At 33.1% G+C, this 18,243-nt stretch overlaps 1 protein-coding gene across 1 annotated transcript in view; it reads left to right on the top strand.

The window, feature by feature from the left end:
• The first annotated feature begins 452 nt into the window (after positions 1 to 452).
• Positions 453 to 18,243, top strand: part of Zip48C (Zinc/iron regulated transporter-related protein 48C) — a 317,977-nt gene continuing 300,186 nt past the window's right edge. The window contains exons 1-4 of the mRNA XM_085959740.1: positions 453 to 720; positions 6,092 to 6,326; positions 11,719 to 11,951; positions 13,400 to 13,578. Coding sequence (XP_085815866.1) covers positions 613 to 720; positions 6,092 to 6,326; positions 11,719 to 11,951; positions 13,400 to 13,578 — 755 coding nt within the window. The 5' untranslated portion in view covers positions 453 to 612. The remainder of the gene's footprint in view (positions 721 to 6,091; positions 6,327 to 11,718; positions 11,952 to 13,399; positions 13,579 to 18,243) is intronic.

The following is an 18,243-nucleotide window of genomic DNA, read 5'->3' on the forward strand; positions in this document are numbered from 1 at the left end:
TACTAACGATGCACAAACAAACGCACCCAAAAAAGTTGGAGTTTTAACATTGCGTGATCCAGGTAAATGGACCTTAATTTTTCATATTTTATTATTAGGTATTATGGTTTAAATTTTTTTTACAACACTCATATTATTTTTATAGCATTCACACACATAAATCGCTATTTACGTTTAATATCTATGATCGCTATCTCATTTTCAAAATTTCAAGAGCAGCATGGTGCGGGTGTTGCCGTTAATGCTATAATAATATTTCACATATTTTACTCGACCCATTTGTGTAGATTACTGGTTGCAAAAAATAAAACCTTAATAACAACATTGCGAATATTTTCAAAATGTTACAAAAACCTTTTGGGATACCATAAATAATTTTTGTATTTTTTAATTTTTATTTTCTATTGAGAAGTTCAAATGTCAAATTTATAAAATGGCAGCACCCAAGTTTTGACATTCGATTCGATCATTGCGGACTAATAAGTGGTGTACTTGCGGAAGTTTCGTGTTGTTTAATGAGATTTATCGCGCTGATTTTAAACGTAATTTGAATTAAAATACAAGTTAATTATTTACACAATTTTGTGAAAAAGTGTAACGTGGAGCTAAATCATGTTGGAAGGGTACGGGGCTGTCACACAAGCCCTTCTGGGAACTTTGTTTACATGGGGAATGACTGCTGTCGGTGCAGCACTTGTCGTCGTCATCAGAGGAACCCAGGTAAATACACAATTAAGTAATTATCATATTCCAATAAAGAATTAATTGCAACCTGTCCTTCAATCGTGTCTTAATTCTTGATTAATTGTTGTTTCACAAGCTTTGGCGCGTACGTAAAGAAACGTTGTTTATGTTGTGCAAGTGTCCGAAGTTACAGGTGATTTATTAAGTTGCCAAACAAAAATCGGCATAAAAAATATTTTTTCAATGTAGTTACGTGATGCTTGACAGAAATTAGCCAATATATCCCTTGTATCGATTGTGTCGATACTGACAAAAATACTGTCAATTTGTTTTTGCATGAAGTTTAGGCCTGCAATACATAATAATTAATTCATGAGATAGGAAATACGCATTGGGGATACATATAAATAATTACTGTAGTAGTAGAAGTAGACCTTGGTATGATAGTACACATTGATAAAAATACAGTAAGTACTCCGGATCGTTTTTATGGTCGAGACCAAACCAAAGCTTAACACAACCTACTGTAACCCAAAAATACGTAGGTTGTGTTAGGTTGTTGTTTACAAACACCTTATCCACAAAAAGATATGGAGTACTGTATCTTTACCTATAAATCATGTTTAAAAATATAGTTTTCCATCGTAAGAAAGCCAGTTTTATAAGATTCCGCCGTGGAATATCACTAGAGTGGCTGTCTCTAAAGATGTGGGTGAGGGTTCGATTTCCACATCAAGAAAAAGTCACATGTCTGTTTGATCCAGAGCATGTGACCCAATTGGTTGAGCGAATAGCTAATGGCCATTCTTCGTGAAGAGTCTGTTATAATATCCACTGTATGCAGGTCCATAATATGCTACATTTAGGGACGAGCATGGTATTTTATTGTACCTATTAGTCATTGAACTTAGGTTTCCTTAAAATATATTTTCAAGAATCAGGGTGATTAATTTTCATATTGATAACCTGCAAACTAATTTAGTGTAGGTTTTTTGATCATAGATCAACAAGCATTACGTAATTATTGTTTTTTTATAATGATGCCTAAATAAAATATTTTATAAACAGAAACAATCATTAACCCTTAGAATGCTACGCAACGATATATCGTTGTTTTTGATATTGGCCACAACGATCGTCGTTTTGCATTTGATGCCTGAAATGTTAGGTTAATTTTGGAACATACTACTGCTTCAGCGGTATGAAACATTTTTGATATATTTAGTTTTATTGTTGTGTAATATAACTTGATTTACATATGTTTTGTGACTGGGTAGGGTTAGAACTGATAAATATTGTATTTTTTTTTCATCGCATCAGCATTTTTATAATAAAAGCATTAATTTCAAATACAAATTTCAGTTTACAATATAAACAAATTTCGTTTTTTATTTGTTTACAGTCAAATTCTGGGTGGAATGACAATTTTTTATTTAATATTATACATTTGAAAAAGTGGGAAAAGTATTTTAGAACAGTGTTTCCCTAAAAATACTAAAGATTATACTAACTTAATTAATACTAACTTACTTATTTCTAATTTACTAAAGTAAAATACACAGATCGTGACTCCCTGAAGGGATCGTAGATTTTCTATTGAATTAAAGTGGATTTATACTATATAAAAACAATTTCATTTATAAAAAAAAATAATGAAATAAAAATCATTTGCAATATTTTAAATGTTCCGATAAGCAAACACCATGAAGACCTTTTTCACAACTCAAGCATATTGTACGCGATCTTTTAACGGGCCCACCATTTTTCCTACTGCAAACAATGCAAACTTTTTCTTTTCGGCCGGGTAATTTCCTAATTCCACTATTTTGTATTATCCCTCGTGTGGGATTGTTTCCAATAGCTGTTAAAAATAAAAACTCGATAGTTCGTTTCGCTCGCACATGTGGTCGTCAGTATGATAGAGCGAGAAAGAGAATTTCAATTAATTTTAAAGGCAGACGAAGTGGGGGATATCTAATAGCCTAATTATCTATTCAAAACGATAAACTAATTACAAAACGTGTTTTCATAATATTCCGATTTCGCAGAATCAATTAGAGTGGTAAGGTGTCTAAAAATAATACAATACTTTAATTTATCGACAATTATTGGTAGCAATCTTCGACCGGATTTTGCACAACATCGTAGCAGCCAAAGGGTTAAATGTAAAGTACTTTGTATTGTAAAAGAGACAACTGAAAAGGGCCAACAAAAAAAAACAAACCTTCATCTTGTTTTGTCAATTATTTGTCAATTTAATTGTTTGAAATATATAATTTTTCCATTTCTTTCTTTGTCTTGTTGGTGTGTTGTCAAATGAAAATGAAATGGATTATATGCACAGAACAAATATAATTCCTATAGCAGTGGTGGCGAACCTATGGCACGCGAGATGATTTGGCATGGCACGCGTTTGAAGAAAAAAAAATACATATAATAATGATATAATATGACAGATCGAATTGTATGAAAAATAGCAGGTAAATACTCTTCAAGAATAAGAGTTAATGTAAATATAAAATTGTATAGGTCGGTCCTTAGGCTTTATGCGTCACATATAATATTATCTAACTAACCTCATCAGGCGGCGGGGGGTGCCGTGCCGCGAGCCTCTAATTTTGATTGATTTACAATGCTTGAGACCACTGTCGCGAGAGAATGTCTCATCCGATCTGAGCAACTGTCAATTTGTGTGTAAAGAACCAATTACTAATTGATACATTAACAAACAATTTCATTTCTACCCATAAAAAATGACTGCATGAAATAAGAACCAAACACTTGGTGAAGATAGTAATTCTGGTAGATTCATAATTGGTGGACCGATATGTATGGCGTAATTGAATAAAAGCGATAAAGCTATAAAGCTATATTATGTGTGCTATGTTCTGTTAGTGCATGCACGTCAGTCAAAAAATAATATTTCGCCAACCCTGTCCTATAGGCTATATACCAATACAGCATATTTTGAGTGTCCTATGCAAATGAACCACGCATTATAGACATGCAATAGTGTATGCTGCAACCTTCAATACACCAATATTAAATGAGCGTCAGTGCATAAACCGAGAGCAGTTGTCAGTATTCAACGTATCACATATTCTTGACACGTGTTTAAGTTTATCCCGTATTCTTCCGCACTTCAGATCGGTTGCCTGCTTCTCCACACCCATTACGTATTTCAGTTGCCATTATTTCTGAGTTCCCTGATTATATGATATGGATGATATGGATTACTGCAGCACTCGAAATGGAAAATTTTACGAACTGGAGCGCTCGTTAATTTTCTGAAAATATTAACATGGTTATTAAATTTTATCTGTTTTATAAATAATGTTTAATTATTTGTTAGATGATTATATGGCCATTAACGTTCCAACATGTGTGCGGACACATTTTGGTAGGTGTGCGCGCACACCTTAGAAGGAACATTGATAGCCCTTCTAGCTCAAATGGTAAAATAATTTTTTACAAGAGACAGAACGACAATGTTGCCAATTTTACGACCCGGAACGGCGCACCAGGCCATTTCAAGCCCTGGATTACTGTATGATTACCAAAAATTTTCGAAAAAAATAATGTCATTAATTAAGTCATTTTGATAAACAGAAAATATATTGTCGTAGTAGAATTTAGGTAATTAAAATTTATAATTTGTACGCGCGAAACATAAAATTCAATTTCTTACATGAGTAAGTAGGAAGTATGTTAATTTATAATTTTTACACCCTATCAATTATTATGATAAATTTTTACATAAATCACAAACATTGCATTATTTATTTTGTTGCTGAGAGTTGCAGTAAATAATCTTTCTGCTTCATTGAATTCCATAGTTGCATTTGTAATATATAGTTTTTCTGCCAAAAGTTGGGAAGTCTCAAAATCATATTGTTATGGAATAATTGCAATTTGAAAGTTTGACATGACCTATTACAGGGATGGCGAACCTATGGCACGCGTGCCACCAGTGGCACGTGAGATGATTTTGCATGGCACGCGAATATTTTATTTTGAAGAGAAAAAATAATAATTTCAAAAAAGTTTTACAAATTTAATAAATATACCTATAAGTAGGTATATTTAATATGTATTTAAAAATATATATAACCAGTAGGTAATATTTACCAATCGATACGCAGACGGAAACAACAAAACCCATGCATGAATGCCAGATCGCACTGTATAAAAAATAGCAGGCAAATACTCGTTAAGAATAAGCATTACGTTTGATGTAAATATATATCTGCATCGGTCGGTTCTTAGGCTTCATGAATCACACATAATATTATCGCACTGACCTCATCAGGCGGAGGAGGAAGTCGCACTGAAAACCTCTGATTTTAATCGATTTACAATGCTTGAGAACACTGTAGCGAGAGAATGCCTCATCTGATCGAAGTAATTCTGGTATCAATAAGCTAAGTATTACAGTAACAAAAAAAATCATTGCTACCCACAAAAATGTCTGTTGGTACCAAATAAGAAACAGTAACTTGATGGAGCTAGTAGTAATAATTCTGGCTTATAGTGAAAATAGAAAACCGTTCAGTTATGGGAAATATATGAACGAAAAGTGGAATGCTCCCACGATCTCTTTGAAAATTTTGAAAGCAAAGAAAAAAATATTCAAAGAATAGAAGATACGTCTTCTGCTAGAAAGACGTTAAAAGAACCCAATTGTAATTTTTAAACTTTTTAATAGAATTCGTAAAAACTAGGTACTTTTCCATTTTTTTTTCTCCATAAAAACTGCTCGGCACGTCAGACAGTCGAAAAATTATATTTGGGAAATTTTGGCACGTGTACATCAAAAGGTTCGCCATCCCTGACCTATTAAATCAAACATAATGCTAATTATTTCTTTGTGATTTATGTGCATGTTCTATATATAGGATGGCCTTGAATTTTTTTCTAGTATTTTTATTTATATATAAACACATAAGCCGTTGTTAACTCTAAATACCTAAATTATCGACTTACCAACTTTTGACAGCAACCCCAATATAAGTATTTTATTTAGTTTAAAATACATTTATTACTTTACTAAGAATACATTTTTATTAATAGTGATTTCACTGGCTTCTTAGTATTTATGTAAAAATAATGGGAACTTTGAATTTTATATACCTAGCAACCCTATTAGACATGCCCAATTAAATTCTCATAAGTATGCAAAATAATTTACTAGTTACAAATAATTATTACTATTCAAGGGACTATTAAAATGGTTTATTGAAACACAACTACTCGAGTGGCTCAATTTCAATAGATCCAAACTAAACTAAACTATGTAGAAAGAGACGCGGTATGCCTGAGGCTTGGGATAGACAGGAGTGTAGGAATGTTTACTAAGAGTGTCTAAAACTCACATTCAACGATAATTGATTTGTTTTTTTTGTTACAGAGAAAACTATTGGATACTTCTTTAGGATTTGCAGCCGGCGTAATGATAGCTGCGTCTTACTGGTCTCTGTTGTCACCGGCGATTACGTTGTCTGAAGAATCTGGACTTTACGGTGAAACCGGCCAGTGGGCCTTTGTGCCCGTCGCTTTAGGATTTCTGCTCGGTGCTGCTTTTGTATATGGGACAGATATTTTCTTGGATTATCTCGGAATAAATTCTCCAAACATGATGATAGGTTTGTACAATTACTCATTCGTTTGTACTGACTTGGGGGCCCTTATTATTTATTCATCTTATATTGAAGCAATCTAAACTATGGTTGGACTGTATAAAAACTAAAATGAAGCACAGTATCCAGACTAGAACTCCTTAATCTCACCAAATGTAAAATAAGTCTTAAATATTAATATATAGTGGTAAGATTTCAATTATTGACAATTGAAAAAAATAAACAAATTATGAATGAAGTCATTACATAGTAAACGGTTACAATCAAACAATAATCACCGAATAACTAAAAATATAGGATTCATGTTTTCCCCAGTGAGCTTGAAGTCAGATAAATATTTGTATTCCTTTCAGTATGTCAGAAAATTATTTTACAAAGTAGTTACTGATTCTGATAAATTCACGAGGTAAACATAATGATTAGAGTAAACTGAGAATATATTGACTGGTGTGTGTATTCTGTTACTCTTAATTGGTTATATAAGCACAGATTGATTATAACTATTGTTCCTACAAGATTGTGAAACTGCAAATTAATATCTCAGTAGATGCTTATATCATATTTATTTTATAAAATTCTATTAATTACATGCCTGAGCATTTATAATGAAACTCTGTTAAGTAAACACTAACCTTATTTCTATAGGACATATACGTTTGTTTATTGGTTACAGTGATTGATGGAAAATTTATTCTTCAAAGAAATTCACATACAATCGATGAAGGAAGTAAATGAAATATCTTTTTTTGTGTGACTGAAAACTAAAATTTTGACCGTTGGTTTTATTTTAACTAACTTCAAACACTTCTAATTGTTTATCCTCCCTTTATAAATAATGCTGTTATTATTAATAATAATATAGTCTGTAATAAAATTACCATATTTATTTATACTCATTTGTTAAGAGTGCAGACCCCATATAACAGTTGAAAATTAAGAGTTTGAGGCTTTTTTGGAATCTAAATCTGAACAACCTGTAGAGTGTAGACCATAGAGACATACAAAATATGCTTTGTCTTTTTTCACCTTAGAAATCAACACTTTATGACCATAATATAAAATAATCATTATTTTTTTTTCTTTCCTCAACACATGCATTGTAAATTTTTAAGATTTTATTAATATATAATATATTTTAATAATAAGTATATTCTGTAAACCTTCTATTATTATTATCCATTGAAGCGGATGAGAGCGGTTTTGATAATTATTAATCTATGTGAAATTAGTACTATATTATTATTTATGAGTTAAATTCTATTCAATTCAAACATTGTCCTTAAAACTTTCAAGATGTAAGTTAAAACCACACAACATGGCTCTATCAAGGAAATTGTAATTGTTTCATTAGTATTTTAAAAAGAGTATACTAGGTATTAAATTCTTTGGTTTATAATGAAAATCAGGAGATAATAAGGTTCTTGTCGGTTTAAGTTTAAGGGAAGCCAGCGGCAAACAAATTTCTAAAATAGCCGATATACTGGATTATTGGTTAGGTTAGGTTTTCATTCTTGAATTCATGAATTTTGCTAAAATCGGTTATGAAAATTAGCGCAGTTCCCGCCTGGCTTCCCGTAAACCGACTTGTACCGATAATAATTATATTGACTTACACACATAATGCTATATTATATTTGGCAGTATCGCTATCACAATATAATGTCATTTGTATACTTATTATATTTTAACGGTCTCTTTAACATGCAACATTTGTATTTAATTAATAGGAATTATTTCCCCATAAAGCCTCTATAAAAATATTGTTAATCTATAATTATATAGCTATAAAAACCATTCTCATATTTCATTATTGGTTAAATTGCTTGGTTGTCAGTTTTATTTATATCAGCATTAAAATTTTGTAAACGATACATATTATAAAAAAAGCTTCTAATTTGATGTTTGTGTTGAATTATCTATAGCTACGTAGAATAAACGAAAAAATATGTCAAGTCATTATTGCAATTGAAATTTCAAGTGTGTCTTCAAATTTAAAACATAATTAATGCAATTTGATTGTAATTTTTTGTTAGTGTCAGTAATATTGAGCGAGCTTCTCAAGCCTTGACAATAATAATTATAGATTAAAATGAAAATAGGTATCATGTAAACGTAAACTCTAGCTTGAGACTGTGAACAAGGACTTGATTAATAAATATGGATATCCCCATATAACTTTGAAGGGAGCCCAACGTTTCTTATGCCAAAATGTATCCCTCGAATTAATAAAAATAATTATTTACTTATACTTGATATTTTTCCAGTAAAGATGTAGAAAATGCAAGTAAAGGTGAACATTTATTTTAATTCACTTAGCCCAATATATTATTTTCAACTGTCATGATGATGAATAATCAGAATTTATGTGAAGGGAGCATGCAGACACGGCCCACGATTATTAGACAGACAGAGACAAATAATTTATTATTCTTGTTGACTCCATTGAAATTGATACAACATAATTCACTTAAAAATATGTACATACATGAACTGCAACTCAATTTATCAATAAAAAGAATCATCATAATATAATTAAGATAATCTTCTTAATAATGGTTGATGGGTGCAACATCCTCTTGAATTTTCTTGTTGAGGCATTCGTAGCATGTGACACTGCATGGCAACTGCGAAGGGTGGAGACAGGCTCTTAAGATCCAACATAAATAGTGCATACTAAACTTTGTCAGACAAACGTATTTGTTTTCATTGAACTAAGTCTACAATGTGTAGATAGTCTTTGTTAGTTTTTAAAATTCAATTAAACCCTGCCTAATCCAAGCCATAGTAGATAATAGTCAACAAAATATTCATTCGTCTAAAATTATACCATTAAACCAGACATGGAAGAATATTTTTTTATCAATTATTATGGTATTATGAACCGACAGTCTTAATCACCACGATGTCAAGTGAATTAGTTATCATTTCGTCTGCCCATTTGAAAACTTTTCTGGATGAAGACGTCATTCTTAATTCAGAAACCAATACAAAGGCACTCTTGTGACACATCGCATCCAACTAAATGCAGTAAAATCGAAATAAAGTGTTGCTTGATGCATTGTCAATTCAAATGATGATTCAAAGTTGATTAATTCAATTCAATTTGCAAGTTGATCAACTTTGTTGAAATGAACAGATGTTGAACGGACGGCATTTAGTATTAACTGACCACAACTATGAGTCGCAGCCATTTCGCATTGAGTTGAATATTGTTCCAGCCACTTTCATTCGGATACTGTGTTGTCATTACGAAGTGTCATCTCCCAGAAACCTATCGTCACTGATCAGATTGAAATCTGGATCTCTTACACAAAACATTAATTTTTATGCTAACCTGCGCATCTATGTAACTTTTAACTTGGAAATTGTTAAAAATCGCAATAAATATGCTATCATAATATATATATATATATGACACCCCGGAAGTCCGGGTAGGGAGGGGAGTCGGGGCCGCACAGCCCGATCCGACCTCCGCGCTCAACTCTCCGGTCGGCCTGACATTAATGACGCCCTCGGCAGCGCGCCATCGGTCGATACCTGTGAGTCACACGACCAGCTTCCACCCTTCGACTAGCTCAGTGATGTAAATTGTTCAGGGCGGTCAATCGAAGCTGGGTTTTGGGTTGGTAGAGCACGTTCAGTGTAAGGTTAGGTCTTGACAGTTGGGTTAAGTATAGGATGCCGGGATGATAAAAGTGATGAACGCACCAATTAATCGACGCAAAGGTCAACGGTTTTTATTATTAATTATGGTTCACAAAAAGTTACATACACAACACAAAGTTACAGGCACATTCGCACGCACAGTTTATAAAGTTACAGGCACATTCGAGATTAAAGGTCGGTCTAAAGTGTTCAGAATATTAATTAAATTCTTACGAGTAGGTTCATTTATATTTTTATTCGCAGTGATCGCACGGCTACACTATTATTTATAGAAGAGTTATCTAAGTTAATTTATCGATTTTTAAATTATCTAGACGCCTCTGGGCGCCTTGTGTCGCCAGCAAATCGCGATTCGCGTCACTTAACCGCTACAAGAAGTCGGTACGTAGTAAACACGTGTTGACTAACCGGATCGATTCCTGTCGATACAGAAATCGTTTTAAAAAAGTCGGTAAACAGCAACAAATTATATTCTTCGCGAAGTCGATTTTAAGCGGGACACAAAGTCCATCACGGATCAAAAGGCTTCGGTTTACTCACCTTGCAGCTCGCACCACTGGCTATGTCCCCTTTTCAGCCTTATCGCTGTCCCTCTCGATCTACCCCTGAACGCTCACCCCCTCTCTGTCATTCTCGCCCGTGGCGGAATGCTTGGCCTTTACTTGGGTTTAACCTAAGGGTCGTCCAAGTCACCTTTTTGCCAGGTAGTCGAGCGATTTCGGATTAATCGAGCCCAAAAGAAACAACATTAGGTATGGTTTTTGAAATATTCGAATTACGACTATAAATATTAATCCTGCGTGACCAACCTTTATCTCGCCCATCTGGTAATTTGAACATTTTTAGTTAATAAATACAGAGCATTTTATTCATCGAGCGGCGATAGATGGACATTTGGCTTAGCTGACTATAAGAAACATGAATGTGGCATCCATAGCTTCGCTCGTACTTTACCCTAAAGGGGTCCTCCATACACCTAGAAACGTGGAGGTACCATATATATACATATAACGGTGGTCCAGGTGCCCGCGGTCGCTGGTATTAACTGGCATCTTTGGCCACGAACCATCATTAGTATCATTGTCTCGTTTTGAAATCTGTCTAATTCAACTTCATTAATTTTCAATGACTTAAACAAAATGGCGGCATTTCAATAGCTGATTATTTAAGTGCACTGGTTATATCTGGAGAATTACGCTTGTGCCATATTTTTTTAGTTGGCTAAACCTCACTTTGATATGCGCATGCACAGAACTGCTCTAGCCAAATTGTACTGTAATAACTGAATATTTTAGTTTTACGAGTGTTACCTTGAAATTTTGATAACCGTCCTGCACTTTGAATACATAACACAATGTTATTATAGTGTTAGATAGTTGGAATAGATATACAGGTTGTTAATTAATTGTTAACAATCATTAATCGTCCTATTTATTTCTGTTCTGAAAAGTGACTTTACGAGAAGACACTGATGTCTCATGTAGCGTTAAATGTGGTGGGGAGCCAATAAACTTTACTTGGTACTATTATATCTATAACGAAAGATTTTGTATTCTGTTGTACAAGTTATGCCTTTCGGCATATTCAGGCTCCAAATTGTTGTTTCTCCACAACCAATGCTGAATCTCAACGGAATTAATTTATATCCAAATTCACTGCCAGAAATACATATTGGTAGTTAGATCTATTAATTTATAATATGAATTTAATTAAATAGTATATTTGTTTACAGCTATGACCAAATCCAGTAAAACGAGATCGAAAAATAAAATTGACGAGGACTGTTTGGACACAAGACGAAGCTCGGGTAACATTCCCATGAGCGTGGTGACTGTGGAGACAGCCGGGGATGCTCTCGGTAGCTTTAGCGATTGTATCAACAACCAGCATTCTGGAACCAACAATTCCTTCAATAGACGAAGAGTCGGCCAGTCCAACAGGCACTCGGGAGCCGAGAATGTACAGGTAATAGAAACATAGTTTCATTCATTTATTCTGACACTGAAGCTTATATTAATTCTCTTTCTGTTAGGAATTTCTCACGACACAGTTTGGGAGACACTGATCTAGAGCAATCCTGCGCAGATCTTGTTGCTTTAGTCGTTATTAATAAATCACTTTCTTAATGATTCATCTGGAAAGCGCACGTCGTCGCATCCTCTGTACTTCGTGCCACCTGAGATCATTTCTTTCTAGGCTGCTCAGGTATATTCTTACTATGTGTTAGGTGTCCAAAAAATTAGTGAATGCGTATCTTGCAGTTGGTCGAGAAACATTCTTTGATGCTAAGCTCACTAAATCAATTATAATCAATTGAGTGAAATTAACAATTTTACAATTTATTTTTAGAAATTAATTGAAAAAAAAATTACTTCTGAGCGAATTTATTTCTGTATAATATGATATTGACTATCACCACAATATATATAATTTCATTAATAACTATTTCTTTAGTGCGTAATGCAAAAGACAACTAATGAATCCTATTTTCATATGTCATGTCATCGCTTGACTTCAAAATAAGTTTGGAAAATGTAAAATTATACGTTAGATTTATTTGTAGCAAAATTAACATGAAAATTTATTTCCCAAAGACGCAGTGAAGTAAAATCACCTTGCATTAGTGTTACAAGCCTAATTTTTTTTTTCATTGGGTGATAAAACGCAAATAACAATACGCGAATAACCAAAGCAAGAGCATCGACAACCACCAATTGCATTTTGTTTACAAATAATGTATTCAGTGCTGCCCATATAGAGAAAATTAACGTTTCTATAATTACTAATTCAACCATACTAAAAATGTCAGGAATGACCATCAAGTATTTTATTGTAATTCAAAAAATTCAATAGACATTATTTGTCCAAATTTCTTAGTTATCATAATATAATCTAGCTTTAAATTACTAGGTGGCAGTGTCACCTGTCAACATTCTTGTCAATGCACTCAATAATACAATTAAGTTAACAACAATACTATTTGTATATCATAAGCAAAGCAATATAACAGAACACGTAGATTTGAATGCCAATGCATGTGAGCGAAATGAATATGCATAACTAACCGATTAAGTGCAGCGCGCATGAGGAGAATACAACGTGGGTGTTCTATTTATGTGATCGCGCAAAAAAGATGCATACATACATCATAAAGAGACAGCTTATGCGTTATAGACAGATAGATAATCAAGACAAATATAATATAATGTAATAGTATTGGATATGAATTGCTAGACTGCGAAATCTTTAATGTGAGATCTGGCGGCGGCGCTCACGTTGTATCTTGTCTATGGTTTTCGATTTCGAAGTATTGTAAGTACTGAAACGCGAGAGGAGAGAATGTAGTTCTCCAAGCCGCCGCCTATCACCGTAAAGATTTCGCACTGTAATGTTGATTTGCTTAAATGTTTCAGACTTTTGAAGACTTAACTAATAGTGCCCAGCAAGCCATGGAGCAGCGACAGTCACAGTGGAAGCGCATCATGCTGTTGGTGGTGGCCATCACGGTGCACAATATACCCGAGGGATTGGCTGTGGGCGTGGGCTTCGGGGCAGTCGGCACCTCCTCTGCCGCCACTTTCACAAGCGCCAGGTTAGATCTCTCTTCTTCTTCCTCCTTTTCATTTCATCACCGTGTGAATGTTGAAATTTGAAATTTATAATAAATTATCTGCTGTCAGTGACGATATTTTAAAATTATATAAACCTACTTACCAACGATGTCGAAGAAAAACTTTTATATAATCTGAAAGTGAAACTGAAAAACAGTTACTAAAGCTAATAATTAAATTAGATTAAAGTCATTTTGCCTTTCATGTTTATTTGTAGTAATGTTTACGCGAAATTTATTGGCCAGGGCTGCACTGTGATTAAAACACTTGCATTAGTGTCACAGAACTAACAAAAATAGTTTATACAATGAACTATAATTATTTATTATCAAAACTCCAAATAGCAATCAAGACATCAATAGCAGGCTGCCATTTTCTTATTTATTTACAAACAGGTTTCAATAAGTATTAACTTTATTTCAAATAGTATTAAATTTTAAATTCCACACAAGTGAAGTCAATTACTATGTTCGTTGCTCGATGGAGCATATGGGGATCCACAGAGTTGAGATTCTAATATTAGTCCTTCATGGCGCCTCTTGTAGTCACTGGTGGCAGCCCTTTTAGTCCAATACTCAATGCACTGGCTTCTCACATCGCCAACCACTCCTTACTAATCAGCTGATACCTCATTGGCTGCATACCGTCTAGTACCAATAGGCCAACCAATAAACGGCCTTGATTGCCTTACGAACTGCCTGACATTGTGTATGCTACAAATCTATGCGAATTTAGCTAACAGCTTATCTTATATGGCAATCATATCTAACGCGTTGATTGCACCAAGAATTAATAATACAAGAATTATGTTTGAAAATATAAAAAGCGTAAGTTGTAATAATGATTTCATTAGGGTTTTAAATGGGAAGCTACCATCATTGATATTTTTATTTCCTTTATCAGTTTATGTGAAAGTCGTTTTCAAATTAACGATAAGGAAGCCCGTGTGACCATGTGATATTTGCACAATAAAATAGACTGTTTTCACTAAGCTGCGCGGCGATCGTGGGTGATATTTGGTTGATGTGAAAACTATTTTATAAATGTCGGTGTGAATTTTGATTAACGTGATGTGCGATTAATTCCCACCCTTATTATTGATGACATTAGACTCAAATGTAAATTTTGGTTCTCGTACTTGATAAAATCACCATGCGAGCGAAACATGCGTCGTAAAGCAATCTTTATATGTCGTGAATACCAAGCATTGATATATGTATGTAAGAAATACGCAATTCCACATAAGACATGGGTTCCCTTTCCTGAAAATGTTATAGACATTGGAAAAAAATCTATTAGAATCTCCCTTATTACAATGCAGTTAGAGTTCAGTTTTAAGTAAATGCAATATTATTTATACAATAAACATTGGCTGTAGGCGCGTGCGCGTTGGGGAGAAAAAAAATAATGTACACAGATTAACACAGTTTGCAAATTGATCCTTATTACAAATCAAGTACAGTTAATTTTTCCACATCTATATATCTGCTAATTACAAAAGAATAAAACTTGTATTATTGAGGATTTTTTGTGCAGTCTTATTTCGAAGGTTGATGACCAAATTGCAGTACACCCTCTATCCTGGGCCAGTCGTATCAAATCCCTAACGCCTTGGACATTGAGCCACTTACGCAGTTTGCGTAGCCAAGAGAATCTTCCTTTCCCTGCATTATTAATTAGCATAAAATCTTATTGTGGAAAATATGGCTGAAGTATGCGGTTTTTCTGCGCTTGGTTTATTGGCTCGTCTTAAAACCTCCCTCTGTGGAATTCTGGCTATTAAATATATACAGCTTGATGTAATTTTTCTTTTCCACATACTTTGGCCATCTATATGATGCCAAGTAGGGAATCCAATCCCGAGCCAAAATTCCGATCCCGGGATTTCGGGATTACAATTTGACAATCCCGTGATGACATTTTTTTCTATTGTTAATATAAAATTTTTATATTTACAAATAACATTGATAAAATCGGTCAAAAATAAATCTAGTATAATTTATACTATTTAAGACATTTATTGTTAATATTGTATACGTTCAATCTTGGAAATACATAAGTTTAATGGAGTAAATAATATTGTAATATAAATAATAATGTGAATTTAATATGAGATTGCTGTTTCTGATAGTAAAGACTTAATGAATGGGTTAGCGAAATATAAAATAGTAAAGCAAATCATGGTGTACTTATGGCCTTTCCGCTTCATAAATCTAATTAATCAGCCAAATATGAAACTGCCGTAAAACGTGTGAGATAATGGTGGAATTACTTTGTTAATAGTGCGAAGCATTGTTTTTTCCAATCTTTCTCATTTTTATTAATTTATGTGAAAAAATAAAATGAATCGGCAACTTACACATGGGTATAAATCAAACTTCATTCAAATTCAGTTTGTTTCTAATGTAGTTATTTGTTATTAAAAGTATTTTTTCTGTTATATTTTCGTTTTTTATTTTATTTTCCATAAAAATTGATTAAAAAAATCAATCCCGAGAGTTTCGGGATTATGTTTATCGATCCCGGGATTCATAGGTATCGAAAATAGCTCGGGATCCCGGGATCAAGATAGTGGGTATATCCTGGGATAAGTGATTAACTCATTTTATAATTAATTATCATAATGTAAACTCTGAATCTCTGGAAATACTAAATTGTATCTGCCGTTTTGAACTATTACACAATTTGTGCATTTTCATTGTAAATATGGCTAGATTACTATATCCTATCACCTCAAGTCTGGCGTCTGACTTGATATGTAATATAATATAATAATGCTTAGAGTTTGGCCGGCAGCTTAATTTTTTAAGCGAGTTAGTAAATATTGGAAGTGCTTAAGTCAACACAAATAATAACTGATAACATGATTTAACTCTCCGCTGCAATCAACCTTCAATCACGAGATTATATTAAAAATATATCACTCTATGAAATATACTATATCAGAGGGGGGCAAACTGCGGCCCGCCGGGTATTTTTTTGCGGCCTGCCATCATTAATTGTATTTCTGATTACGAATAACTTTTTTATAATTTTTAAAAAAACATATTGTTTGTTTAGCAATAGTACACGATCCATTTTCAATAGATATTGATAGTGTACCGACAGAGCTACAACTTGAGATTATTTGATATTTACATTTTCACATTTTCACATGCCCATTTACAAGCAGTTTTGAGAATATCAACTACAAAATTAACACCTGAAATAAAAAAAAATTAATAAAAATGTACAACAGTTTCATTCTAAGAAAAATAGACTAAAGACATGAAGTATATGGCAACAGGGCCACCTGTCTTCCACTATTGTATTTAGGATTCACATACAGACGTCATACTGTATACAAATTGTGTACATTACTTGCTAACAAAGACGTGTAGGAATTCTGATTTAATTGTATTTACCAACCATGATTCTAATAAGATCATATGGGCCTCCACAGAATAGGGATTTGTATTAACAGATTTTGTTTTGACGAGATAAATATTAAATAAGTACTTAATTTTAAAAAAAAAATTCTACGGCATTCAATCACGTATAAATATAGATTGTTTTAAAAAATAAAAATGAATTTTATCTCATGATTTATATTTTACAGTGTTTAATTGAATTATAAGAAATGCCATCTATTTTCTTTGTGTTTCATGTAATATTTCATATTCAGTGTATTGTGTTTTCTGAATGTGGATAAAATTATCTATTATTGTACCTACCTAAGTCATTCATCAGTGTTTTAAATATATGTATGCGTATGTTAAAATGTCAAATAAAACCAGGATTCTTTGTAAGTATTTGTCTATGGCACGCGGTGACATTCATTATTGACAATGAATTCCTTAATTTTTTATTTCTGCATCTCATTGTGCTATGAAAATTCCCCTCACTCACACTAAGAAAAACTCTCACTAATTAAATTAATAATAACTGTAATGTGGCTTCTAACCAAATTTTATTTCATTATCTACCATAATGGGTTCAAGTTTTTTGAAAACTTTTGTGCAACCTGACAGAACAACACAGAAACTCGATTGTGTATCACTGATAAGGAGATGATAAGGATGTATTTTGAAAACCTATTAAAACGTGTTTGATGTTATCGTGTTTTTAACTGAAGACAAATACTTGAAAGACTGATGTAAGTATCTGGAAGACTGCTTTTGGACATAGGTAAGCGATGCGTATAATATGATAGTAATAATAATGAATACTCGGTCATCAACAGTGGTAACACACGACAATTCATTACAGTTTATTTGACTTTCCAAAGAATATTTGAAGATCCTGAACATTTTTTATTATTCACATCCAGTGGCGGCCGGTGGTTTCCAAAATTGCTTTCATAGGGGGTGCACTAAAAACTTTCTTACCTTATTTAAAAAAAAAGATCAATTCGGCGTTGTTTCTGCTTAGCGAACACCTCAATCACTTTCTCATTAAAGTCTGGAACTGATTGTAAAAGTTTTTACTCGATGCTTATCACAGATAGACAATTAAGTCTGTCCTGGTTCATGGTATTTCTTAAAAACGATTTAATTCTTTTAAGGGTTGAAAAACACCTTTCACTTTCCACAGATGTCATCGGAATTGTACAAATGATTTTTAAAAGTTTAGTACATTGGGAATATGATGTCATTAAATTATTATTA

This window comes from Rhyacophila brunnea, unplaced genomic scaffold, assembly GCF_057557595.1.
Source record: "Rhyacophila brunnea isolate RB1 unplaced genomic scaffold, BYU_Rbru_1.0 scaffold_9, whole genome shotgun sequence".
In the NCBI taxonomy this organism is placed as follows: Eukaryota; Metazoa; Arthropoda; class Insecta; order Trichoptera; family Rhyacophilidae; genus Rhyacophila; species Rhyacophila brunnea.